Raw genomic sequence first — 27,883 nt, forward strand, 5'->3', positions numbered from 1 at the left:
CGGCTTGGGGCTGTGGGGTAGGGATGTTTAATTTTATTTTGAACTAATTAAAATAGCATGTACTGGTACCGCTCGGTTGCGAAAGCTTGTTTGTGGTTGAGTTGATTGCTGTGTCAGTTTGTGTGCCCGAAGACTGCTCTGCTTTATTTGCGAGTTCATTTTAGTTTGATTTCTCGCATGTGGTGTAGCGAGAGAGTATTCTTACATTTAAACTAATAATATTGTGTGTTAGTGTTGTGAAAGCAGGTGCCAAAGTTTAGTTTTGGCAGAGCCTGGCACAGCGGTCGCCCCTCAGGCGATGGCTCTGCCCCCTCAGAAATGGCTGGTCATCCCAGGGCCTTCGCTGTGGCTGCTCTCCCAGTCGCCTAGAGCCCATAAGCTTCCAATATAGGGAAGACTTATCTAAAATAGAGTGAGGTGTCCTCAAAAAAGACAGGCCCTTGTGACTCTGGCAAGCTTTATGTGCAGGTCATGACAGCCCCCCTGCTCCTCAGTGCTCTCCTCTCATAAAGGACTCTTTGTTGTTTATTTTTAATCTGGACTGTTCATTGTGGAGATCTTTAACACAGAAAGGATTTTACTTTTTACAGTACAAACTAAAGAAATAGTAGAGAATTAGCCTTCCAAAACTGATGCTAAAGTATAGCTTCAGAAAATGACTTTAAAATATTTTAATATTTAATTTGTGCACCTGCCTGAATTAATCTTTAAATCCATGCTCTTGTAGTTACCTGGCCTACAGCCACCTTTCATCATACAACCACCTTTCGTCATACCCTGATTTGAACATTTACGCGATGGCAGAACCGCTTCGAGCAAAGAACAAAGGTAATAAAGTTGCAGTTGAAGGTTAAAGCAGCAGAATCATAATTGCCAACTTCCTGTTGAGAAGCTCTTAGTTTTGAGGCTCAATTTCTGAAATACCTAACAAAAGTCAGTATTTTGTGAACAAACAATACAGGGTATTTTTTGCTAAGTGTTGAAACAATACACAAAGTTTTAACTGCAGTGCAAGTGTAATAAAAGAGAGACTTTGTCCAAAGCTTGACAAAGGTGTCTTGACTTTGTTCTTCTGTGATTGTGTATGTGCTTGGTTATTGATAAACGTCATCAGTATGAGTATGGCTTATAAATAACAGCTGACTCCTAATTATCCAAACTTGTGTGGGCTGGAATGTCTTAGATAATTATAAAAACAGGATAATTGGAGTACTGGGGAAATTTGGCATGGATACATGCAGCAGGAGTCGGAGTTCCTCCAGCAGTGTCTCTTGCCTTCATCGGTGCCTTGGTACTGTCTGATCCACGTTCTGTTTTACTCCTAATGGGGGGGAAAGGGGAGGGAAAGACTTGATTCTGGGAGATCTGAGATAGTTTGGTATACAGCCACCTTAGGTCTGGAGTGTACGTGAAATTTTATTTCATGTTAGGCAAGAATTTTAGTTTAGGCAAAGTATACAAAATTAACTTGCTTCCAGGTGGGGAAAAAAGGCCATGTAAGTTTTATATAGGCTTGATGGAGAACTTGGGCTAATAAACTTGCCAGACTGGAACAAGCTCCAAATGACATGTGTAGTCTCCATCTGAAACAAGTTTTTTGTGAGTTGCCCACTTACAAAAACTTAGTTCCTAATATATTGGTATGCAGGCTTAGGTGAAAGTTTGTCTTGTAAGAGTGGTTTGAAAAGAATAAACTCACCGGAAAGACAACAAGGCTTATGAGGCAGTCGCTGGAAAGTCAGAATCTCTTGTTTCAGGGTATTTTGTTTCTGCATACTTGTTGATGTGACAAAACTATGTATAGGTATACTCTTAACATAGACTATATGTTCAACTGTTGAAAGAAACTTGTTCCATTTCACCTACTGTAAAATTGCTTATTCTGAATTTTTGCCCTATGGATATTGGAGGCTATGTAATTATTTTTTTTCTCCCCTGATGAGCAAATTTAATTGAAACAAGTTTATGGATGGAGAATATTAAGACTTATATTGAGTGATAAGCACAGAGGGGTAAAACTGTTGCTTTAATAATATCACTGATGGTAAGTTTGAATAAACATAGTACCGAAGTGATAACAAGAAGTGACTTCCAAAGTGTGACATGGTCCTAGCGTCTCTATTTGCTTAAATGTGCTAGCAGAATAGTAGGAGTAGATAAGAGCCTCGTGTCTTACTACAAATACTCCATAACATGTGCATACATTAGCATTGTTAATCGTATCCCTTTGCAAATATTTCTACTTTAGGAAGTTCCATGGAAGGCATAACTGGCAGAGGGAACTTGCTGTTGACAGCTGCAGCTGATAAAGGAAATACTGTGAGTTATTGTACTTTATAATTGCCCCAAATATTCTGAACGCATCTAGAAAGCAGAAAAGATCAGCGTATATTGCTCTTTGTAGACCTTTGCAATTTTGTCTCTCTTTATTGTCACATTTTGGCATGTTAGTATATTTTTACCGGAATGGGCACCTTCTTTTCTGGTAAGATTCACTTAAGATTTTTTTTTCCACAGGTGTCGCGTTCTGATTTGATTCATGAGAAGCCAAAGAAATTGCAATATTCCTCTGAAAATGTTTTCTCTATTGGCTATGAGAAGAGTCTCTTTAATTCATTAGTATCACCCCCTCAAATGAGGACTTGCCATCGTTGTGGTCTGTTTGGTAAGTGCCTATTGTCCTGTAGTCTGTGATGCATAGTGTATTTATCAATGAAACCAGATCAGAAGGTTTGAAACCAGATCAGAAGGTTTGCTTAGAAATATCTTAAAATGGATGTGTATTTTTCTCTCTCAGATGCAAGTATAGCAACTATTCAGAACATAGCTGGAGTTATGGAACTGATAAACAGAAGAGAGCATCTCCTTAATGAAAAATGGTTTCTTTTTTCCTTCTTAAGTATAGAAGGAATTTGGGACATATGGGGCAGTAATGTCTGATAGGTATACGTGAATACAAATATCTATTTGCATGTGCTTAGAACTATAGTGGAACTGTCTTGTAAAGCAAAGCAGTTTATTAAATAATACATGGAGTCTGTATCTTAACAGCTGTTGTCTCTTCTGATAATAGATATTTATCTCTGACTTTCTTGTTTTGTTTTTTTTTTTTTAGGATCCTTCAGATGTTCCCAATGCAAGCAAATATACTATTGCTCTGCAGATTGTCAGAAGAAAGATTGGTCAACACATAGTGTTGTATGTGAGCCAGTTAAACAGAAGTAAGTTTGTTAAAAGTTCTGCCAAATAATCTTTACTGAAAGACAATATCCGTCCCAATACAAATTAAATGACCATGTCAAAGCACTACTACAGTAAAATATGTTGCTTATTCTTAGGCTAGTACTGCATTATCTCATACTTGTCAGAAAACTCAGCTCTGCTGCTTTAGAAAGTTGACTTGAAAGATATTGTTGGAGTTCTTAAGGTATTCTGTAGTGTGATTTAAAGCAAAAACATTATTTTTACTTGTGTCAAAACTATGTGAGTATGCAGTAAGAATACCAGCTTATCACATAACTTTGTTATTGCTGTTGATGACGTGGGGAAGGGAGTACAAACGAGACCATGCTTTTCAGCAGTGGTATAGTTAATGGATTGCATTTAACAGACTCTGAAGAGGCACGCTTTCAATCTAACTGTAGCCTCAATGAAATTCATGGATATTTTATCTTTGATGAGCACAGCTCAATTAGAAGAAGTTGTCTCAGCCAGGCCATTCTCTAGCTGCTCGTTATTGCTTTTTGACATGCTAGTTTAGATGCTCAAGAGATCACTCTCTAATCTGTTTCAATTGAAGTAAGCACCCATTAGGTTATGACACAGAACAAATTGTCTGGCTGGCTTTGGAACAGTTTAGGGGAGTGATCTGAGCATTTAAGTCGACAATCTCTAGCATGACGATAGCAGTTCAGTGAACCTGCAACCAGGTGTCCATAATCAAAGTTTACAAGAGAGATGTTCTTTCCCCCACAAGTTTTTCTACAGTGACTGAATGGAGGGAACACGGAACAATCTGGTATATAAGTTGCCTGGATATTACTTACGTATTCAATTGAAATAGCAACACTTTTTTAAAATGATTTTATAGTTCTTAAGTTTTGCTTGGGATTACAGTGTTAGCAGAGCTCTACAACAACATTCTCCATTTTAATCAAAATCAATTTAATTCTTGTTGATGGCATTAGGAAAAACATACCAAGTGTTGCATGATGGGGATCTAACAAATCTACCATATTGTTTTTCTTGAGAGTGTTATAAGTGTTGACAAAACCCATGTATTATGAACACAGCCTTTTTGTTTTATTTGCAAGTAAGTGTTATGAATGCTATTTGTCTATCTTTAGTTCTTCAAAATTAACTTTTTTTTTTTATTACAGTGTAAGTAATAACAATAGAGGCAAGTTACCTGCTAAAACTGAGAAGGGAGTTTATCTTAAGGTACAGAATATATATATATATATATTCACTGTCTTGAATGGATCTGCTGTGAGCTAGTTGCAATATGCTTAATTTAACCTGTACAGGAAAAGAACAAATTCCAAATATTATAATCTACTCATTTTAGAAAGATCAGTGCTTCAAATCAAAAGTTAATGGGAGAAGCATTCAAAAATATGTTACTTCTACAGCCTTTAGCAATGCTATCAGACAACTTGGTGGTTGTTTTTTTTTTTTTTTAAACATTTGTGTGAAAGTTAAAAATCAAGACATGTAGGATGTTGCTAGAGAAGCATTTTAGGAAGGAAACGGATGTAGCTCATCGAGTTCAGAAAAATTCTGGTATCTTCTTGTTTTCTCTGCAGATCATGAGCTGATGCTTAGAGCCTTGTAAATTTGAGAAATACATTTAATGTAGTATTGTATGGTAAGAGATGCAGATAAGCTTTTGTTTCTTTGCTGTAGCAGGAATTAAAAGTGACACAGTTCTCCTTTGTAATGTTTTGAAGCCTCTCTTGATCTTACTTTCGGCCAAACGTTTCCTGTAGTGTTCCTATGAACTCTTCTGCAGGAGATCATTCTTCTGTCTTCATGGTTTCTTGGGATGATATTTAAACGAGTAAATAGGCATATCTCCAACTAGCCCCGTGTTTGCACTGTACAAAAAAACTCCTTTGTCATACACTTCTTTGAAGTAGCTCATTCATCTGCTTAACTTTTTGAAGGAATTTAGAAAGGAGGCTTCATTTTGGATCATGAGACTTCTGTTAGTTCATCCTGATAACTTTCTGCTGTGTGTAGTTTTGACTGTGTTCTGGTAAAACTGATCAACTGATAGTGAGGCACCTTTATATCAAGAGGTCATACAATATGAGTAAACAATTTGTAGCAAACTTATTTTGAAATAACAGAAGGTTTTCTTTTTCCGTGGTCCATTTGAATCTTGAGCAAGTTCTGCGGAAGGAAGAGACCTTATATTGCGTATTGAACAATCTTAAATGTATTTTGCTGTTGTACTGTGAGATGTGTTTTTATGGAAAATGTTCTAGGAGTTGCAAGTAAACAATTAATTTGGCAGTTTTAACAGTAATCTCAGTCATCGTGCATTGCCTGCAGTACGTTGGTCGAAATGTAAAAGAGTTTTTCCCTAAAAATGTGTATAAGATTATTTTTATAATGTTTTTAGGATGTCACAGGCACAGATGGTATGCATTAGGCAGGCTGCACTAAATGTTTTGATCTTTTTTGTTTTTTTAAAAAAAGGTGCCTGCAGTTAAAGCAGTAGCTGTAATCCACTCTGTGTGTTAAGGCTACAAGGAGGCAGGTGGAACTTGATTCCTCCTATTTGTGAGAGCATCGCAAGCAGGAAATATATCTGAGTTGTCCTGTAAAACGTGTGAAAGGAGGAGGTGAATGGGTGACTTCAGCACTTATTTTTCATTGTCTGTTCAGTATATCTCTATGACAATGTTTTAAGTTATTTTCAAGAGTAATACAAACTCTGTAAGACTTATTGAAAGTCAAAAAAAGCAGTTTTTCATATGCTTCTTGAAATGATAAGTTCTTTTTTCATTTGTTACTACAAGGAGCTACAGCTGAAGCATTCCAGTTTAAACATAACTTGTAGCTGTTTTAAATAGGATAATTCAACATCTGTGGATTCCCTCGAGACAGAAGAGCCCATAAAGAAAATAATGCTTTCAGATCTCCAGACTCTAGGGATCAAAAAAGCTATGGAAGTTCAGGTACTTTTATTTTGGAAGAATCCTACGATGCTTTGTTAAGCATGTATAGCTGTGTGTCACCCCAGCTATTCGTCTTATTTTGCTCACATGTAAAATTCCTTTATTTTTATGAAGATGAGTAAATGCAAACGATGGGGGCAGTGGGAGTAAGTGAGGAAGATTATTTCTGTTAAGACCAACATCACTGGTTTTGTTCCCTGCATTTAATTACTTCTAGATTCAAAATAAAAGAACAAAATCAGGTATAGGTTGAAATGCATTTGTTGAAATGAATGCTGGTTCTGAATAATATACTGTAGGTTGTTCTTGCATAAGCGTCATCTGCTGTGGCTTTTCTCTTTAGGGTACAGTAACAGAGTTCAAGAGTCCAAGTGAATTTTATATACAGATGAGTTCTCCAGAAGTTTTAGACCAGATCAGAAAGCTTTACGTGAAACTGCAAGACTGTTACGCTAACACAGTTATTCAAGAACAATATATTGCTATCAAAGGGGAAGTCTGTGTTGCAAGGTGTTCTTTGGATCAGGTAATATCTGGTTGTCCATAAAATAACCATTCTATGTTGAGGTCATGTTTTGCATGTTTTGCTTTTATGTCTCTACCAGCGGAGGTTGCTAATTAGAGATCAGTTTATTGTGGTGGAATTGTGGTAGTAACTAACTTTACAACATTTGGAACTCACATTTAAGGCACTGATTTTCTTGCCCCCTCTGAAAAGTTCACTTCTATGTGTATATGTACTTGAGCTGTATAGGCACTGTTTGTCCTGCTGTTGCTTGAAGGCTGTGTGTGTTCTTAGCAAGTCTAAACTACTGTAGTTAGAACAGTTTGGAATATGACTCTGCTAATAAGGAAGTTATTCTTACTTCATTTCTTACCTGACTTTTCTGTTTACGTTTCTATAGCCACATCTAGCTCCTGTTTCCCTTCCCACCCCTCTTTTGTCTTTCTTCCCCCTTAATTTACTGTACAGTAGCCAATACCCATAGAAGTAGAATTCTATCTTCACGCCAGTCAACACTACAGTGAGTTGTGTTCATTTGAGTTGCTTCAGAATTCGTTAGTGCCTTTGTTGATAAACAAACCTGATGAAGTAAAGCAAAATATGTTGTGCTCTTACTAAGATTGTAATTTATTCTTACACAGACCTGGAATAGAGCACTGGTAAAAGATGTGGATATATTGCAGAAGAAAGCACAAGTATTCTATATAGATCATGGAAATGAAGAAAATATTCCACTCTCCTGCATTAAAGCTCTGCACAAAGACATTGAACTGTTGTTTCCTCCGTGTGTGAGTTCTATTTTCCTAAAAGTAACTGAGGTATTTTAAATGAATATCTCTGAGATGAGTGTAACTCGGTGTCTCAGTGTGACTGTCACTATCAATGGTATTTTGTGTTCAGTGAAAGTGGTGCGTAAAAACTGCTATACTACACTAAGGTTCACTTTCTCAAATGTTCCCTAGCTATTGCATAGGAGTGAGGAAGGCTACCTGGCTTTTTTCTTCCTAGTCACAGAATTCTTGGGTTCTGAATTGATTAAAAAAAAAAACCTGCGGGGCAGTTAAGTTTGCATGGCCTTTATATGCTAGGGGACAGCAAAGGGAAACATTCTGCCTGCATATTCTAATCTGGTCTCATGCAGTAGTGAAAAATTGCTTGTAGTCTGGGCAAACTTTGTTTGGAGTAAAGACAGCTGTTGGTCTGAGTTCATTGCCATACTATGTGAATGTGTTCCATTACAAATTAGATGGTCTAGCTTTAATCTGTGAGTTAAACTAGTATGTTTAACTATAGACAAAGAAGAATAGAGAAGCATTCTGTCAAGCAGTGACAGCTATGACTGACAGCTATTGGAATAGTCTTTTATAGTTTGTTCATGTGACTTTCTGCTGGGTCCATAAAAGATTTTGAAAGCTGTTTCAATCTTGGCATAAAGCCCTCAGTGTCTGCGGAGGTCAAGTTAGGACATGCACCTGTGGTCAGGTGTGACATGTGATACAACCGTGCCTTACGTAAAACCACATAAATAGTGGGAGAATCAGAGGAATTGCAGTTTACATTTTGAACTTAATTTCCTAATTCTTAACTCTCTTGTAAAGAAGTTAGTTGATAGCGCTTCAAATTCCAACAGCAGCTTTAATTTTTATATGCAAGATGATGTTTTTGAGGGCCTTAATTATTAGTCGCAGACAATGCCCTATCTGATGTAGTTCTAATTGTAATTCTTTCCAGGCCATTAAGTGTTCCTTTGCTAATTGTGATCCAAAAGAAAAAGGATGGAATGAAGGCATCACCAGCTTTTCTTCCCAGCTCATGGGAAAGCACTGTTCAGTAACTGTTGTTGACATATTACAGGAGGAAATGATGTTGAGTTTTGTTGTAGATGTTGTTCTTCCAGATTTTGGTAAGTACTTGGTAGTGTGGGGAAAAATACCCAACAGAATTGATAAGTGTTTCATGTTCACGTTCCATCCCCCTACCGCTGTGCAATACCTTTAAGAGAGAGGTGTTTTTTTGCCCTCCTCCCTCCTGTCACTCTCCCAACTTACCCCTTGATTTTATTTTATTTTTTAAAATTTTATTTTATTTCACCTTTCCATATAGAGGTCATTTTAAAATGTCTGTACCTCAAATATCTTGTTATGCTTAATAGCCTTAAATCTTAGTAAGGTTACTTTTCCAGTAGAATTGTAATAAATAGAGTATTTTCTGGATTGTCATGTTTATTTTTCTGTTTTAATAGATGCATGCAGATTTGGGACCACGTTGTTCCTTTCATCTCATGTGGTTTTAACTCTTTAAAAATGATAGTACTAATTTCTAGTTCCACAAGTGCCCCAAAGAAAGTGCAACCACTGGATGTTGTTGTATCTAGTTGGGGAACTCTAAGCACGTTTATATTTCTAACCTAGCAAGCCTCAGTGGATAGAGACAAGCAGAGCACCTGACCTTTTGAGGAGTCTGAATTCAGATTTTCAGTTGAGCTGGAGGGGTGGCTTTGATTATGGAGCCAGATCAATACAGAGAAGGTGTGGCCTGTTGTCATTATTTGGGGGGCTATTTTATTTGGCTCTTTTCTGTCTGCAGAGCAAGATAAATATAGTGCTAAGAGCACATTCTTGTTGTTGATGTGCAGCCCACAGAAACTTTGAAGGAAATGATATTTGATCCTCTTAGCTTGCTAAATTTCCTGGTGTGCAGGAAGCTTATCTTCGTGTCATAATCCCTGCAGTCCATAAAATGATGGCTCATTTTAATCCTGTGTAAATTCAACTTATTCAAAGTTGTGCTGGGCATATTTCACGTGTGGTTGCTTTGGTGTGCTATTAGCACACTAATAGTAAAGCAATATAACTTGCCAACCTCTTGGAGAGAAGATCACAAAAATATGACAGCATTCATGAAATGTTGCGTGCATTTATTTCCTGACTTTACAAGCAACTTAAACAACTGTATTCAGGTTTTCAGTTGAAAATAACTATATTGAAAGCTTTGAATACTGCTTCATGCATTTGAAATGGAATACGTAACAGCTAAGAAACTCAAGATTTCTTGTAAGCCTTGGTAATTCATTGCATACTCAGTGTTGTAAATATGGAGGTAAGTTGTGAATCCTTGTATGAAAAGCTGTAATCAGTTTTTCAGCCGACAATCTTCAGCAACTACAAGTAAATGTTGATTGTTACCGCTTTGCTCATTTATTCAAACAGTCTTGAAGCTGTGAATGTCTTGAGAAAACTCAAGTAGTTGAGTTGCTCTGAAACTGCTTTTATTTTGCATTCTAAGCATGAGTGCTCAACAAATAAGTAATACATGATCATCTTGTGTAGGGATATAGGTCAGGCTCAGAAGATGTTTCTGAAATGAAACTGAGTGATGACTATCTTGTATGATAAATAATTTTGTTTATTACATCTGTATTTTAGGAGACTGCCTAGATAAAGTACCTCTAGAAATTAGGTCTGATTTAACTCCCGGAAGTAATGCCAAAGGAGCAGACTCTCCAGCAGGTAAGCAAGCAAATCAAACTCCTTAGTAAGAGATGGTAAAAACTTGGGGAATTTTAAGTCCTCATATGTCACACGATATTCTGAATGTAGTAGATATCCTAGCTGTTCACTAGTGTCACCTCCTGCTTAAAAAAATCATCTAGTGGAGCTTCCTTCAGTTCACTAGTGACAGTAGCACCTATCATAGAATCATAGAATGGTTTGAGTTGGATGGAACCTCAAAGATCTAGTGCCAACTCCCCTGCCATGGACAGGGACACCTCCCACGAGACCAGGTTGCTCAAAGCCCCATCCAGCCTGGCCTTGAACACTTCCAGGGATGGGGCATCCACAGCTTGTCTGGGCAACTTGTTCCAGTGTCTCACCACCCTCACAATAAAGAATTTTTTCTGAATATCCAATCTAAATCTTCCCTCTTTCAGTTTAAAACCATTACCCGTCATCCTATCACTCTGCTCCCTGATAAAGTGTCCCTCCCCATCTTTCCTGTAGGTCCCCCTTAGGTGCTGGAAGGGACTATAAGGTGTCCCCGGAGCCTTCTCTTCTCCAGGCTGAACAACCCCAACTCTCTCAGCCTGTTTTCATACGAGAGGTGCTCCAGCCCTCTGATCATTTTTGTGGACCTCCTCTGAATGTGCTCCAACAGGTCCATGTCCTTCTTATTTTGGGGGCCCCAGAGCTGGACACAGTCCTGCAGGTGTGGTCCCATGAGAGTGGAGTAGAGTGGGCTGCGAGCATACATCGCTCACATTGAGCTTCTCATCAACTAACACCCCCAAGTCCTTCTCCTCAGGGCTGCTCTCAATCCATTCTCTGCCCAGTCTGTATTTGTGCTTGGGATTGTCTTGGTCCAGATGGAGGACCTTGCACTTGGCCTGCTTGAATTTCATGAGGTTTGCACGGGCCCACCTCTCAAGCCTCTCCAGGTGCCTCTTCATGGTATCCCTTCCCTCCAGCATGTTGCCTGCTCCACACAACTTGGTGTCAGCAATTTAAATCTGGGCTTTAGCGTCCTAACCTCATCCCTGACTGCTTGGAAAATTTCTCTGTATTCCTCCCCGGCTACCAATCCTTGCTTCCACTATCTGTAGGCTTCTTTTTTGTGTTTGAGTTTGTCTGGGAGCTCATTGTTCATCCATGCAGGCTTTCTGGTTTTTTTGCCTGACTTCCTCTTAGCTGGGATGCATCACTCCGGAGCTTGGAGGAGGTGATCCTTGAATATTAACCAGATATTGGAGCAGTTGACGTCTTCCATGAGGTCCAGGGCTTGGGAACGTGAGGCTGCTCCTATCTGTCTGTAGAGAGCCTCATCTGCTCTGTCTTCCTGACTGGACCAGTAGCTTGTAGCGGACCCCGCTGTAGTGTCACCTGTCCCTGCCCTCCCTTTAATTCTGACCCATAAGCTCTTGGTTGGCTTCTCATCCATCCCCAGGCGGAGCTCTATGCGCTCCGGCTGGTCCTTGATGTAGAGGGCAACACCTAGTCTCCCATGCCTTTTCTTCCTGAAGAGCCTGTGTCCTTCCATTCCAACACTCCAGTCATAGGAGCCATCCCACTGTGTCTCTGTGATGCCAGTAAGGTCATAGCCCTGCAGGCATGCCATGTCTCTTAACTCCTCTTACTCCCCATGCCATGTGCGTTTGCACAGAGACATTTAAGTTGGGCCCCCGATGAAGCTGGCTTAGTGGCTGGAATTCCTTTGCGCTGCACTCCAGGTGCTTTCCTGCTGACCTGTGATCCTTCTCCAGGCTCTGGGCGTCTATTGCTGGCACTGGTAGAAGTGGGATGGATTGAGGTTCCCCTACCATGCTTTTTAATAGTATGAAGTACTTGTTTAGTGATGATTATGTGAGCATTAATTTCATGGATAATACGATAGGAGCTTTCAAAGTTCAAAGAGTCAGCAAAAAGAATAAACTGCTTCAAAGTGTTTAAATTTTGTAGTTTTAATTTAGCACAGTTTTTAAGTCTCTGAATTCTGGCTGGTGAGGTTGCACATTTCAAAGTCATCTAGCTTTAATCAGTAATCTCTTTTGTTTGTTTGTTTGTTTGGTTTTTTTCCCCCCATGTACAGTGTCAGAAAACCATTCCAAGGGCAGTAAAGAAAAAATACCTGAAGATGAAGAATTTCTTCACTGTGCTAATTCAGTTACAGGGTGTGTCTCTGTATGTATCGGAGATGCATTTTCCGGTGTGGTTTCCTGCGTTCGAAATCCAGGAGACTTCTTCTGTCAGCAGATACACAATGCCCGTAAGCAATGCGTTGAAAACGGGATGTAAGACAACCTAGTATGGCATTTTCTTCTCTGCAGTAGAGAGTGGCTGGAGGGAGGTGTTGCTAGTCGTGTAGTTTGATCTGAAATGGTGATTCTCCATAGTATTAGGCCATGCCTCAGTCAGTTAAGAGCCATGGTGCTGTAGAGGATGTTTTTGGCAGCATTAGCCATTAATATCACTTACTCACCTGTAAGGTGATAATTTGCAGGCAGTCTGGGTAGTGCAAAGTAGAAAAATTATATGGTATGGATTTTAACAATCTGAATTCATTTTGCATCAGAAATATTTAATGTTAAATACATTTTCTCATGTGTTCCAGAAATGTGTGTGAGTTTCTAATTACTTTGTTTATTCCTGTGATGCCTTGTTGCGTTACCACTGGAGGGAAGTGTTTCCTCATAAGCTGGGTTCATGGACTGAACTTCTTTGTTACATAGTATAGGGAGAATATCTGAGTATGAGAAGGCCGGATAGTAGTGCCCAACCCCTGCTTTGGTGTCTTCTGATACAGTAAAACATAAGACCATAAGTAACATTATAGTGGGCCAGCGTACTAGGCTGCAGGGATTTCCGGTACACCTCTCACAGTGCCCATAAACAGATGTCTGGGTAGAATAAGAGCAGAGTAAATTTGTGGGATGTGTCCTCCTTGTGCTGTCAGAGCCAGCATTTATTGTTTTTCAAGCTAAAAGGGCTTTTGCAGCTCAGTGTGATCTGGTGTATCTTCGACAGTGCGTTTCTCTTTGGTGTACTTGTGCAGCCTTTGAGTTTTGGGTAGACGCATAGCGTGTCCTTTGGCAAGAAGTGATACTTATAATCTGCCTATTGTTTGAAGAGCTGTCTTCCTTGGTTTCTTTCTAGCGTGCCTCCATTAGCTTGGTTTCAATTCCTACTGGCTTCAGTTTTGTTCCTGTGTTGAAAAAGTCTGTGACTGACTTTCCCTGTCCATTCTCTTTACTGCTCAGACTCATGTGAGGACTCTCTTTGATCTTGCTGATAGAAGAGTCCTAGTCTCATCACTATTTTGGTATTATGTGAGGCAATCTCCATTGTCCTACCAGATGTTCCTCCAGGCTTTGAACTTGAAATTTGTGTACTTTTGTAATAGTTACAAGACAGTGTATGTTCCAAAACCTATATATTTTAATAACAGGTCAACTTGCTGAACTTCAGGTGTCTCTTAATGAACATTGTGACAAATTTCCCAGTAGTCCAGCTTTCCATCCTGCTGTTGGAAATGTGTGCTGTGCCCAGTTCACAGGTAAAAATGAAGTGAAAATGCGTCTCTTAATTTATGTCACCTTATTACAAAAAATAAACACAATTTATAATTATGTTTAGAAACATTTCATATAGAGTTCATTTATTTGTGTCTGGTTTTAGCTGTGGATAGCATTTGGTAGTGATTTTAAAACTTATTAATAGCAAATGATGACATCTGTAAAATGCTAGTTAAAAAAAAAGACCATAAGATGGTCCCTTCATTAAACAAACTCTTACCACTGGGTTCATTTTTGTATAAACGAGCTTTATAAGAGACCATGAAGAAACTTGATTTTTTTTTTTTTAATGTCTTGATGAGCACTATATCCTGTGGCTGGAAATAAATGTAGAAACTTTAGACACCAAAAAAGGGACAGAAGAAATGGGATTATATGTAATGATGCTGGTCTGATAGACTTCTTCTCAAAATGTTATTTAGCCAAGACCTGGTAGTCCTGAACTGTATGTTCATAACTTAATTTCCACCTGATAGTTATCACTGATGTCAAGTTTCTGTAAGTCCCATGACGTAACTGGATCTTGCCTGAACATAGGCTATTATTCTGCATAAAGCAGTGTTTTGTGCTAGGAGTTGATAGGTCTGTATGAAAGAAATACTTTTATGTGTTAGAATCTGAAGTTCTGTTTGCGTGAGTGCAGTAGGATGAAGATGAACCTCTTTTCCTCACAGGTCATTCTCCTTTTCATCCAGCTTTTGACAAGAAAAAAACCTACACATTGCTGTTCTTGAGCCTTGTTCTTCAGAAATGTTGCTGCTATAACTTCTTTATGTGATTGACAAACGTTCCTGGTCATTTGATTGATAAACATTTCCTGTGGTTTTGCTACTTTGAATAGATTAGCTGCAGGGATTGAACAGATAAGCTGAAATAAATGCTTTTTTGTATATTCAGAAAAAGGTAGTACTGCTAATAAGCTGTCTTGGCACTGGTTTCAGGTGCCTAGCTAGAGAAAGCGATCGGTTCAGTACCTCAGGTACCTCAATAAACTTGAGTAAGCTTGTTATTTGTATTTCTCAAATATTTTAATTTAGGTGAAATACTTACATTATTAGATCTGTTGTGTGACCTTTGAACTGCGGTCAGCCGAGATACTGTTTGCTGTTTGTCTAAATGTGTTGAAATTAAGCACTACCTCCACATAATGTAGTCAATTCTTTGTTGCAATATGTGTTTGTGAAGGGGTGGGGTTCTGTGGGGAAGGAATGAGTTTGCAACACTCAACTCCTACAAGGGGTGATGGTGGTAGATACCGAGTTCAAAAGGGTTTTGTGAAGGTTTGTGTGAACTGTAATGCTGCTGGTTTTTATGCTGAGATTGACGTTGTATTTTTATTGTGGTCTGCCCCCAAAAATCATTCTGTTCTCGGAAGTTAAAAGCAAGTACAGTGAACCTCTGTATCTTCCTTTCTAGAAGACAATCTTTGGTATCGTGCTGCTGTTATAGAATATGTTTCTGAAGATGCTATTTTGGTGGGCTACATAGATTATGGTAATCGTGAAGTTCTTCCACTGACTAAACTTCGTCCTATGATTCCAAGATTAATGGACTTGCCAGCTCAAGCCATAAGATGTACCTTGGCAGGTATGAAATAAACTATAAGCTGTTTCAAACTGCATAGAGGCCAAATAAGTGGGGATACGTAACAATCACATCTGTAGTGTCTTATAATGAAATATGAGGAAGGGTGGGGGTAATACTAAGCATTATTTCTGTAATTCTTAATTGTTGTAGCATATCTACAAAATGTGACAAATCTTTCCTAATGTACCTGGTGACCTGCAGTTGTGTGTTTGGAAGACTGTGCTGTATTAACATACCTGTTCGGTTTTGCATGTGCTTCTGTTCTAAGCAAAATTCAGTCACCCACTGGATTTGTGGAATTCTTAAATCTGTTGTGGTTCTAACACTGCAGGGGAAGGTAACATTTCATTTTATGTATTGAAGTTCAGAACTGTATCTGTACCCCTCTGCTGAGGCAAATCTAGTGAAACTACTGGTAAACTCCTTTCTGTAGGCTTGTGAAATCTGTGAAGCTGGAAGGGACTTTGGCGCTTCCTAGTTCATCCTTCTGTCTCAAGCCAGGATCATAATCCGTTGGTTTTGACATACTTGTATGTCATACATACAAGAGCTTAACCTGCTGTTGGAAATTTTTTTTCTGTTTGTTCCCATCACTATGCAAGATAGTCCACCCCTCTACTTCCCTACCCTTCCTTTAGAATACTTGATGTCTATCCGTCCTTTACAATACTCATTATTTAACCTGCTTTTCAAATTTTTTGATAAAGTTCAGAGCAGCATTCTAGCTTCTTACTTTGGAGGAAAACAAAAAACAGTGCCTCCCTTGTATGTAGAGATGAAACCAGTGCATATCGAATGTGACCTAAAGAAATCTCTTTTCTGGGGAAAATCACGATGCCTATAGCCACTAATGAGCGTTCTAGGACCAAGAAAGGTCCTAAACACAACATGGACATAAAAAAGTGATCAGATAATGTTTCCTGATTAGAGCCAAGGATTACTGCTGCATAAATTATATCTTTCTGGAAGGCAACTTCTGACTTTCTGTTACTGTAAAGTTCTGGTTATAACTTGCATCTTAGAAATAAATTTAATAGCATAAGGAGTAAACAGTTAAGGAGGAAGATGCAGATACATTGGCTGAGAGTTGGTTAATGTTCAAAACTATAGGTTGTATTCATGAGACCCAAAGACTGACACTTCGTAGACATTCATACTAAGGAAGAATTAAATCTGAATTCTCTTTGTGTAATAGACTAATCATACATGATCTCTGCCAGACTTTTGTTAAATCCAAGTACTACAAAAGTTCAGAATCTAGATAATTGGGTTTGTAATCTTGTACAAGCATGAGTCAGGGTAAGTTACTTGGTATATCTGCTGCTTAATCTATTGTTTTAAACAGTTTTGTTGTACCTTTCCACATACTGTTGAGACTTGGGCTGTCCTCAGAACCTTTCCATACTATGTGACCTTTTTAGGTGTAAAGCCACCATTAGGAGCCTGGACATCAAAAACTATTTTTTTTATGAACCAACTGGTGAAAGACAAAGTGTTCACAGTAAAAGTAGTGGATAAAGATAACATTAGATCTGTGGTGGAGCTTGTAGATGCATCGGTTACTCCAATAATAAATATATCAAGCTGTCTCAAAGAGAAAGGCTGTGCAGCTGAGGAGTCGAGGATCGCCTTTCCAGCAATCGGAATGAGTGATGTTAAGCAAGCAGATGGTGAGTACCAGCACATCTTGCTGAACTGGTATTATTTAACCTCCTATTAGAGTGGGTACAAAGAATGCAAGTTCTTAACTGGTAAGAACTTTCCAATCTGGCTCATGAAGTCTAGCCTTCACAGCTCTGAAGTTTAGCCATGGCAACTTTGCCATGAAGAAATTGTGTGTTTGCTTGTGTGTCCGTATGTATGTGTATATGTGTGCATACACAACAAAGTTGCAATTGCTTACTTCTGGAAGACCATACTGGTATTTCACTTTCGTTAGGAGCCTTACAATTTCTAGTAGAAGTATGTCATGCCTGGTTAGTACCTGCTTGTTCTTATGCCCTTGTCCTTTAGCTCAAATAGTATTTCATCTTCATTGTCCTATATTTTAAACTTAAATCCACATATTTATTCCTTGAATTTTTTTTTGACTACAGTAGCCTATACAACTTCAAGGCTATGCCTAAATTCCCTTTTTTGCATTTAGTGACCAAAGCTTCAATTTGAGAGATTTTCAAATTTTACGTCACACTTCTCTGTATTGTGGGAAGATTCCTAGCTTCTGTCATATGAAGCATGTTAAGCCCCTTTTTTCCATCCCGTATCTGGTAAAATTATATATTCTTTCCTTATTGGTCTGTACTGAAAACTGGGGGAAGTCTTTTTGTCAAGGCTATGTCCATATCCCTTAATTTTCATCTTCCCCACTAAATGCTTTGTAGCCAGGACATGCTTATTCCTTATCTTTGTTCAGAGGTTAAAGAATCTCTTATAAAATTCAAATGAATGGTAACTTTCATGGTTATCTCCAAGCATGTGTTGTTCTGTGGCTATCATCCTGGACGTGTTTTGTACTTCATGGGTTTCTTTGTTACTTCTCACCTTTTTTTAATTTCTTGCACTGAGTGGGAGCTTTTGAATGCAGGTTCTAAACAGATTAACAACTTTTGTCTTATTTGTGTTAAAACTTGTGCTTTTTATATTGGAATTTCAACAGATACATTTATCTGTCAACTTGCAAAATAATTTTTCATTAACTTGTTTGCTTTATTTAAATTTAGTGATTAAATCTGTGATTGCTGGATCCAGCAAGGTATAAGAGTAGACTTCAGTAAGCTTGCCAGAAAGTAATAAACAGTATATTTTTTGGTTTAGAGAACTACTTAGAAGAAATCTCAGCATCACATGAAAGAATAAACAATTATATTTCACAGTTGTTAAGCATCCTAAAGCTTTCTCTGAACTTTGAGCCATTTGTTAATTTTTATTTTTCTTGCCAATGTTTCTTCCTTCCAGGGTAGAAAATTCAGCCAGCTTCTATTTCTTCGAGCATATTTCTCAAAATACGCCGAGTGTGCTTTGTCTCTTCCAGTAGGGATCTGGCAGTTGCTTACAGTGTGAAGGATAGTCTTGTATTCCACTGAAAATAAAGAAGAATTGAGAGCCTGTTTTGATATTACTCTTTTTTTTGGTGGGGTGGTTTTGTGGTTTGTTTTCTTTGCCTGTTGGGCAATATGACTTCCTCAAGTAATCTATTGTCAGACACGGTGCTGGGTAGATGGAACAGCATCTCAGTGTGGTCTTCCTTGAAGCTCAAAATGTTCTTGAGCTTCCTTTTCAGGAAAAAAACCACAAACACATAAAACTGGGAAGGTCTACTGAAGTCGCAGGCCAGCCACTTGGACTTGACTCTTAAAAAGGCTGACAATATTTCTGCATGCTGCTGCTTACCACAAGCTGTAACAAACTTAACAGCTATGAAAAATACAGGAATATTTAATAATGTGCTAATGGAGGAAACGATGGCTTCTCCAGTGTGCCATAATTTAGTTTTCATATGATCTATTCTACAACTTATGTTAAATAATAAGCTTCTTTCAAGTACCTTATAATAATATACAGTGCAAATTTCTGCAACCAGTCTTTCTATTAATCTTTTTGTTCTTTCTTGTCCTTAGACCATTTCCTGTTCTCTTGGTGACAGCTGTTTCCCTCTTCTATGCCCCCTACCCTGTTTCCCAGAAACCAAGGTTACCTGGAGTCCCTCTTGCTCAGATTATTGCCACCTGGTCTTGTACCTCTTTGTGTGATTACCCTTCTCTGCTCATCTATGGCTTGCACTTCTCAGTAGCAATGAAATACATTAAGCAACTGGCACACTTCTTTTACTTGCTTTTATTCTGCTAAGAGGCTTTCACTGGTAATCAGTCTGTTAGATTATTTATAACAAGAAGTTTGAGGACATGAATGAGCATTCAGGATGTATCTTTTTTCCTGTAAAAATCTTTTAATTCTTCCTTCCTCTATTTCTCTCTTCTCTGTCCTCTCTAGAGGACACAACGAACAAAAGAATTTGCAAGTGGAGTAAATTAACTCTTAAACAAACAGTAGATGTCGTAGTGTGTACGCTGTACAGTCCTGGAGAATTCTACTGTCAGATTTCAAATAACAGTGGTAAGTTTATTCAGCTTTTTTCTTTCTGCTTGTTTGCTTCCCAATTTGTCACTTATTATAGTTCTAATGCATTACTATTTCAAGTGAGCTTATAGCACCAAGGCTTACCTCTGAGGTTTTTTATCTAATAATACAAGTGGAATGATGAAGAAATTAGATCATGGTATGTAGTGACTCTGAGATTGAAATCTGAAAATGTTGAAGGTAAGCAGTTGAATAAACCTTAATCTAAGAATATAGAGAAAAGTGAAAAGAGCTACCATAACCTAGGCAAAGTTTATCTAAACAAAAGATAGCAAATAAGAGACTTGTTCCCTGTGCCCATACAATATTTACTGGAGCTTGCATTGAGTACTCTGTCCTCTTCTAATTTGTAAAAACTTACAAAGATTCAAAAGAGATAAAGTAACATGTAAATGAGAGAATGCAGCTTTTGAGACTTGACTTCCCCTTGGATAAGCTAAAAAGAATAATCTTTTTCCTCTATTTGCATATATAAAGACTTCTGATAGATGCTGGCTTTTAGCCTACTAGAAAAAGAACAGGCTAACAGACTTGATGCAAAAAATAAACAAGCAACCAGGATGAGATCCCAAAACGTGTCATATGCACTGTCTGAACTAGATAATTCCTGTGGTGTTATCTGGCTGTAAAATATACTTTAGATTTTGGAGTGAAGTGTGCTTGGTGGATTAGCAGGAAGAATTACTGGTCACTTTGCTATCATACTGAACTAACTTGTTAGTAAATATCAGCTATCTCACCTCTTCCTGCTAATAAGTCTGTCTAAGTAAATTAAATAGTTTAACTTAGTGTCAACATTTCTCATGAAATTCTAAAATTCACAGATATCTCCCATCAGTTTTTTTTATAAATAAGCTATACAGCAAACAGTATTGATAAACGTCAAGTCAGCTTATTTCGTTGCTCTTGTCTTTGTTTTTTTCTTTCTAATTTTTAGAGTTACTTGCTCTTAACTTACTTAACAAATCATTGTCTGAATACTGTCAGAAAACTCCACCAAATATTATTAAGCCTGAGAATGGAGAACCTTGCTGTGCTTTTTTCTCTGGTAAGTAACAGACTAATATTTTTTTTTCCACGCTGAACATAAAGCAAAAAAAAAAAAAGGAGCTGATAGTTTGCATTGGCAGAGGATAGCAAAGAATTTGATTTATTTACTAAAAAGTTAATGCTGGTAAACTTACTAAATGTGTTAAGTAATTTTTATTCTTTTTTAAACTTTTTTTGAAATTAGATGATGGTAACTGGTACCGTGCTTTGGTGCAAAATGTTACTTCAGATGGAACTGTTAAAGTATTCTTTGTGGACTATGGAAATGTTGAGGAAGTACCACTGGATAAAATACGGCAGATCTCATCCTCATTCCTAAAACTTCCATTTCAAGGAATTAAATGCTGGCTCTCAGGTGGATCTTCTTATGGATTCTTTCTCTTATAAGAGCTATTGCATTTAGAGACTTGTTGCTTTGGGGAAGGAGGTGATGGCAGGGTATACTGCACAGAACTGGGTTTTGGGGTTTTTCTGTGGGTATTTTTTTGTTTTTTATAGTAAATGTGTGTTGCTTTCAGCCTCTGGAAATTGTGGGAGCCGTTGTTTTAGCCTTATTACACAGCAGACTGGTATTTAACAGAAAGATGGTGGCTCTTCCCTGAGCTCCTCACAGTGCTGTGGAGTGATACGCATGGAGGTTACTTCCTGATTTACCAGTCAAAGGGAACTTGTCATTTAGTTCTGCTTCATCTGTAGTGCTTACTAGCTTTTGGTTGCTGCCTTGCTAGGAGTAAAGGTGCTTTTGTACAACTTAATTTTTTCTCAAAATTTTTGTAGGCAAAGGAGCTCATCTGTTTTTTATGAAGCAAGTTGGCCTTTCAGTTCTCTATAGTGATGTTTCATTTGATTCCTGCAGAATTTGGCACCGTACTGCTGTTTCTCAGTCTTCTACCAATTCTCTGCCTCTTCCTTTTCCACACCAAATCACTCAAAATTCTACAGAATTATTCTTTCATTCTAACGTAGTCTACTTGTTTTAAAAATAAAAAATGTGGAAACAGGAAAAAGCGCAAAACCACAAGAAGACGACACATCAAGGTGTCTTCTGCTGTTTGGGTTTTTTTTTTTGTCTCTTAAAACACTTTGATTTTCTGCTCCTTTGATAAAAGGCCGTATTAAATTGATTCATAAATAGCATTAATAGTGTTGTTTGAGCTAAAGCATAAGAAAACTTCGGAGTGCTGAGGGAAAGTGTTATTTTAGAAGAAAGGAGGAAGAGAAAGACCAGTAAAGAGTGAAGTACATGTATCCCAAAGCTAATAAAAGTAGCCTCAGTATTTTGAACTGTGCTTTAAAAAAAAAAAAGAAAGGATTTTTTAAAATTAAAATAAATTGTTGAAGTAGGTCACTCAATGGAGGTATCTTGAACAGTTCTTCTGCCTCCTAGGTATAAAGCCTGGTAATAGGAAATGGATTCCAGAAGCTACAGCAAGACTTCGTATGTACACTGCAGGGATAAAGCTTCAAGCCAGAGTAACTTCCCTTTCCAGAGATGGGGCAGGTGTAGAGCTTATTGATAATTCCACAGGTCATCCAAAAGTGATTAATGAGATATTAACTTCTGAAAAATTGGCTGTAAAGGAACTTCTACAAGATAAAAATAACTTCCCAAAAACATCTGTTGACGAAAAAGGTAATTAAATGAATGTTAACTTTTAGATTGAACAAGAATTTGCACTATTCCAGCCTTTAACTGTGATCTTGCTGTTTAACTATAGTTAATAATAAACATGCATAGTCTTGATTATGTTGTCAGTTTTTACAGTTAAACACAAGCTGCCCTGCAGGTGGCATTACAGACAAAAAGAGAAAGATGAAAATTGCTGTGTTTGTCTTAAATGAATGCTATTTGACTATTTGATAGTAGAGAATTACAAACTTGCTACAACTGAAACTTTTTTCCTATGTTTACTTTCCAATATCTTATTTTTCTGTGGTGCTTTTTACTTTAGCTACTTTTATATGCTAATAGCTTATGCACAGCAAATTAAGCAAGAATTACCTTGGTTTAGATTTCTCTTCTTAAAGTGAAGACATGCAGTTGTCTCTAAAATTCAAAAAGATATTCTGTAACAGTTACTTATAATATGCATGTTTGGAGGAAAGTGGTACACCGCATTTTCTTACTGTTTCTATTAGAAACCTCACTTGGAGGCTGGAAGTCGATTGAATTGGCTGTAGATGAAACCGTGTCTGTCTGTGTAACAGAAGTTGTAAGCCCAGACTTGTTCTATGCTGTGCCAGTTCAAACTAAGGGTAAGAAAAAGTGTTCACTGTTCCTAATAGAAGTCACTGTTGGAAGCTAGTTGATAAAACAAATGCCTATAGCAACCGAACCACATGGAAATGTAGCTTGGACATTAGAAAAATGTAAAAAAAAAAAAAAAAAAAAAAAAAAGGCAAAAGGTGGGAACAGGGGAGCTTAAAAGTATGCTCTTCTTTATACCCAAATGTTGTTAGTTATCAAATGTTTTTTTCTGTAGATCAAGAGAAGCTACATAGGCAGTTGATTGAACTAGAACGCTACTGTAAATCTTGTAAGAAGCAGCCCTTCAAGCCAAAATTGGGTGAAGCCTGTTGTGCTAGGTTTTCAGGTGAGGCAATCCTTTGTTCTTGTGTTTCCTTGACCAGTAAAAGACAGATTTTGTTTTTGCTTTAGAAGAAGGTAAAATGCCACCTTTAAAGTGCGTACAGATATCTTAATTCTGTTACAAAGGATAGCCTGGCTGCATGTTTAGGGCAAAGAAATGGTCTGACAGTCCAGGAGAGAAGGTTGTGCCCCGCAAAATGTACGGAGCTTTAAGAGTAAAGCAAGCTAGTTACTGTCTAAACTGAAATTTGTTTGTGTTTGAGTCACAGAGGCATGAAATTCATGGCAGAGCAATAGTGCGCTTGCATCTATACGGATCCACTTCTGGTTTGTGGGTGCCTGGGTGTTTTTTTGTTGTTTTGCGTGGGTACTGAGTGGTGACCCTGGCTGTGACAACTGATCATTCAGCCTTGTTAGCCCGACAAGCTGTCCAGGCTTAGTGAACTGTTAGTTCAAGTCAAAAATATTCTTAACAGGGAGGGAACTTAATTTATTGTTGTGGTCTTTCAGAAGAGACACTCTGCTGATATATTAGCTCAATATTTTTTTAAAAAAAGCACTGTTGACTCATAAATATTAAATGTTGATTGTTACAGGAGATTTGGTTAAGTGCTGAAAATAAACTGGGGTGCTAGATCAGATGACAGCTTATGGAAAACAGGATAGATGAATTAAAAAAAAAAATAAAATACTAGGCAGACCCACAAGAGTATAGCTAAGGGTTTGACAGTTGTTTTTAACTTCCGCTGATTTTTTTTTATTGTATTTTTTGTTTATAGCTCTTCAGGACAATTGAGGAAAGACGATTATTTTTTTTTGTATTTTGGTTATGTTTTGAGAGTTAATATGCATTGGAAAACAAAAGTAAGGAGCTAGAAATACAGTATGCTAGTGTTCTTAAAACAGTGTTATAGGAAAAATCTTATTTGTATTATTTGAGCAAAATTCTGAAAGCAACACTTTCTGCAGTCTTTATGAATGCAGCAATTGGAAACTATTCCCTTTTTCTGTGGGCTTGCTTCTTTTCAAGTGGCTTTTTGTATATACCAGAGTATTTAAAAAATTCCTGGAAAACTAAACAAATTCTTGTTCTTGGGATAAGCTGTTTTTATAAGATGGTACTTCACATGTGATTCTTCTTGTCCCAATCTTTCCAGGTGATGGCTGTTGGTACAGAGCTCTTGTTCTAAAAGCTTCTGAGTCTGTAGTGAAAGTACTATATGCAGACTATGGGAACACAGAAACGTTACCACGTTCAGAGGTGCTACCAATCACTGATTCGTACTTAAAGCTGCCTTTTCAGACAATTATATGTTCACTTGCAGGTAAAAAAAAAACCAAAACCAACCAACACGCAGAAAACAAACCCCAAACCCCCAGAACAACCAAAAAACCCACCCCCAAAAAGCCCTTTATGGTTTTCTTGAACGTTATAAATCTGTACCTATTCCGATGGTAATATTCATTCCTTGATACTGATAAACAATGTGATGTTCTGCTGATGTAGTATACTGGTTAACACTGTGAAAGCGGTTTTAGAAAGTATATTCCTAGTTAATTATTTGTTGAATGTAAGCTATTTTATATTAGGAAAACTTAGCATCGTATTTTCAAAAACAGTGATGGCATTACATATAAGATTCAAGTCATAGAAAGGAATTCTTTATAGAACAAACTTGACTGTACTTTTTTTTTTTCCGCAGGAATACAGAAAGCTGAGTGGTCTCCATTATTACTTGACAGGTTGAAAGAAATGTTATTGAATAAATACGTCACAATTACAGGGAAAGGGATTAATGGAAATGTTAATTTAGTAACAGTGGAGAAACTTTGTGAAAATGGTAGTCTGAATGTAGCTGACAAACTGGTGATGGAAGGTTTAGTCAAGTCCTGCAGTGCTGAAAACTTACATACTGAACATCAAGGTACATACTTCCACTTAATTACTTCAAATTACTTAATTTGAAGAACCTCTTAAATTAGGGAAACAGTGTCCATGTGTATGTTGCTCATTCACTTGCTTTGTTTTTTGTAGGCAGTGGATGTGCGACCAAATGCTGCTGCACAGAATTAAAAATGCAAGTAAGATTTAGTCCAAACAATACTCATTTTTTTACATTTCCAGAATTTAAAAGAAGCCCTGTGTGTAGCAAATGGGAGTAGGGAGATGATAGCTAACCGGAACATTGAAGATACACGAAGTGAATATCCCAGTGCTTTTTCTCAGTTTGTTTTTTATGTGGTAAATAATTAGTGCACCCTGAAACTGAGGGAGGATAGTGTAGAGATCACATAGACTTCATAAGTCTATGTTTTGCCACACGTACAGCTTTATTTTTTTTTTCCTAGAGTAGGAAGGCTCAGGAGACTTGCTTTTGGCTGTTGTGTGAAGGTAGTGGCGGTGTTTTGCATAAACTGTGTCATTTGGACAACGGGCAGCTGGATTTTTTTTCAGTAATATGTCTGTGTTTTGCTGTGGATACAACTTGGTAGACAGCTGCACGTGTAAGAAAATTCTTAAAATGTGTATTTCAGGTAGCAGAAATTAGTATGTGCCACAGTTTCAGTCATGGAGCGAGGGCTGAGAATCTGAGTGCAGTAAAATACTGGCATTTGCAACAGTGTTTGCCAGTTGTAAGATTATTCATTTTCCTTTTGAAAACGAATTAAGTGTCTCTTACAGATATGGTATATTACTGTAATTTTTGAAGGCTTTCTGGCTTTAGGCTTTCTCATTTTTATTTTAACTTAGGCTATTTATGAAAAACTGGAATTTTAGACTACTAGAAGTAACTTAAGGTCTACCAGAAAAGATGCATCAGCCTTCCTCAAAGTGAGGATCTGTGTCAGAGGAATGAGCAAAATTTTGAATTTTAAAGACAGAAACCCATTTCAAGGGTGGTTCAAACTTCCCCCTCTCTCCCCAGCCAGAAGCAGCAAGGTCAAAAGCAAAAATATGCATATTGATATTTAGGAGGTAGGAAGAGAGCATTTCTTTTCAGGGTCGTTTAGACCTTCACTGCTTCAGAGTAAGCATAGTTACCAGCAGTTTAGGGGCAGAAAGGCGGTAAAACTGCTGCTCCTGATTGTAGCAGATTTCTCTGTCCCACTCAAGGCTGTTGAACCTCTTTCTCCCTTCACCCTCTGTATCTCTTCAGTCTTCCAGTGTGATCTACCTAATGTCTTTTCTGACTTCAGTTTGGTCACTTTCTGTTTTGTCATCCTTCCTTACTTGGATAAGTTTTGGCTCAAAGTCTCATGACAGATGAAGAGAAAGACCCAAGATTCCAATATAACTGAAAATATCAGGAAATAGGTATGTGTGAATAACCAGGTTTAAGATCCTGATCTCAGTCCTAATTTGAGTATTTCATCATTTTGGTTCAAGGAAGTTTCTTCTTCAGGGGAAAAAAAAGTGGTGGTGGTGGGGAAGCCAGCTACAGTTCTGCTGGCTTTTTCCCCCTCCAGAAGATTTTACAGCAAAAAGAATCTGCATATTCATTGAACTAATATGGGACTTAGCTGAGTTTGTGGTTTTAGGATCTACCCTAATCTGAATCAAGCATTTAAAAAAAAAAAAAAAAAAAAAAAAGCGTTGTATATTTCTAATCCTTTCTGCTTATCCCACAGCTTAAAAAGCATGAACAGATCCTACTCTTCCTTTTAAACAAGTATGGAAATCCAGATGGATTCACTGAAATGAAAAAACTGTTGGAGCACTAAGTCTCTGACATGTGCCATTTCATTTGTATGTGTACCATGTTGCTGCCATTTCTTTTTCTGGAAGAGCAAGTGTATTCATCAGCTTAAAAATTAGAGTCGTTTTGTAGAAATCCTGCTGTCTTTATGTACCTGTATTTCTCTGTATGCTTGGATTGTTATTGTGGAATAAATATGTAACTTGAGGGATTGCAAAGCTGCAAGCTAAATTTTCCGTTGGGTTTTTGTTTTATACCACTGTGTGCTGCTGAGCTTTTTTGCTGTTGAATGCTCATAACTATGGAATGGCCACTGCATTGAGAGTCTATTCTGCAAACTTACATTTGAAATTATTGTAATCGTAAAGCTTACTTCAACTTTGGTACCATTAATTTTACTTGAAAAACTGTATCTTATCTTGATTAGTCTTTGAACTTCATTTCCAGTCTGAAGTTAGACTGAAAATTGTTCTTCATAAACTTGGTTTCAGTATCATTAAAAGCTGAATCTTGTCTCGGACTGCATATAGGTAGTTCTCTCTAAAATCAGTAAACACTGAAATGTGCACAGTTCTTTATTACACAGCACAAGTGTAAATATGCATCTGTGAATAATGTTTTGAAGTAACTGGTATTAGAGCTTTTTTGTCTGTAGCTATGTTGTCAGGATTTCTACCCCATCAGGTTTTTTCACATCACAATAGGAAATTCCCATTCTGGGATATGACAAAAATACTGAATCAAATTATTCATGGATTTTCAGTATTTCTCGAAAACGTAGCTGATACCTTGTCGTCACTTCTGACTAACCCGGTGGTGATGTTACTAAGGAATGCCAAACTACTGTTCAGAGAGTGCCGTAGACAATCGCTTATTGAGACTTCAGGGTCAGCTTTTTTTGTCCACTTGAAGTACATATTTTAAGTTTGGAAGGATCTTGAGATTTAACTTGTTGTGAAAGTAAAATATTTTTGTTTGAATTAATGTTTCGTTACACTTAAGTTGCCTCATATTGTTTTCCTGCCTCTTAGTTTTTGTTGCCATGTATTCTTGCCCTATCTGATA

General features: G+C 37.6%; 1 protein-coding gene across 1 annotated transcript; it reads left to right on the plus strand.

Moving 5' to 3' along the window:
• Positions 1-27,458, plus strand: TDRD1 (tudor domain containing 1). Its single transcript, XM_054205978.1, has 25 exons — positions 1-17; positions 728-828; positions 2,249-2,319; positions 2,518-2,665; positions 3,116-3,221; positions 4,380-4,440; positions 6,081-6,185; positions 6,529-6,711; positions 7,332-7,478; positions 8,422-8,593; positions 10,116-10,199; positions 12,274-12,450; positions 13,630-13,737; positions 15,176-15,343; positions 16,765-17,013; positions 19,334-19,456; positions 20,418-20,528; positions 20,715-20,885; positions 21,918-22,163; positions 22,670-22,786; positions 23,014-23,124; positions 24,278-24,445; positions 24,824-25,045; positions 25,156-25,202; positions 26,751-27,458. Exons 2-25 carry the CDS (start codon positions 798-800, stop codon positions 26,841-26,843), a joined length of 3,219 nt encoding a protein of 1,072 aa, XP_054061953.1. The 5' UTR covers positions 1-17; positions 728-797; the 3' UTR covers positions 26,844-27,458.
• The last annotated feature ends 425 nt before the right edge of the window (positions 27,459-27,883 follow it).

The sequence above is a fragment of the Rissa tridactyla genome, chromosome 6 (genome assembly GCF_028500815.1).
Source record: "Rissa tridactyla isolate bRisTri1 chromosome 6, bRisTri1.patW.cur.20221130, whole genome shotgun sequence".
NCBI lineage: Eukaryota > Metazoa > Chordata > Aves > Charadriiformes > Laridae > Rissa > Rissa tridactyla.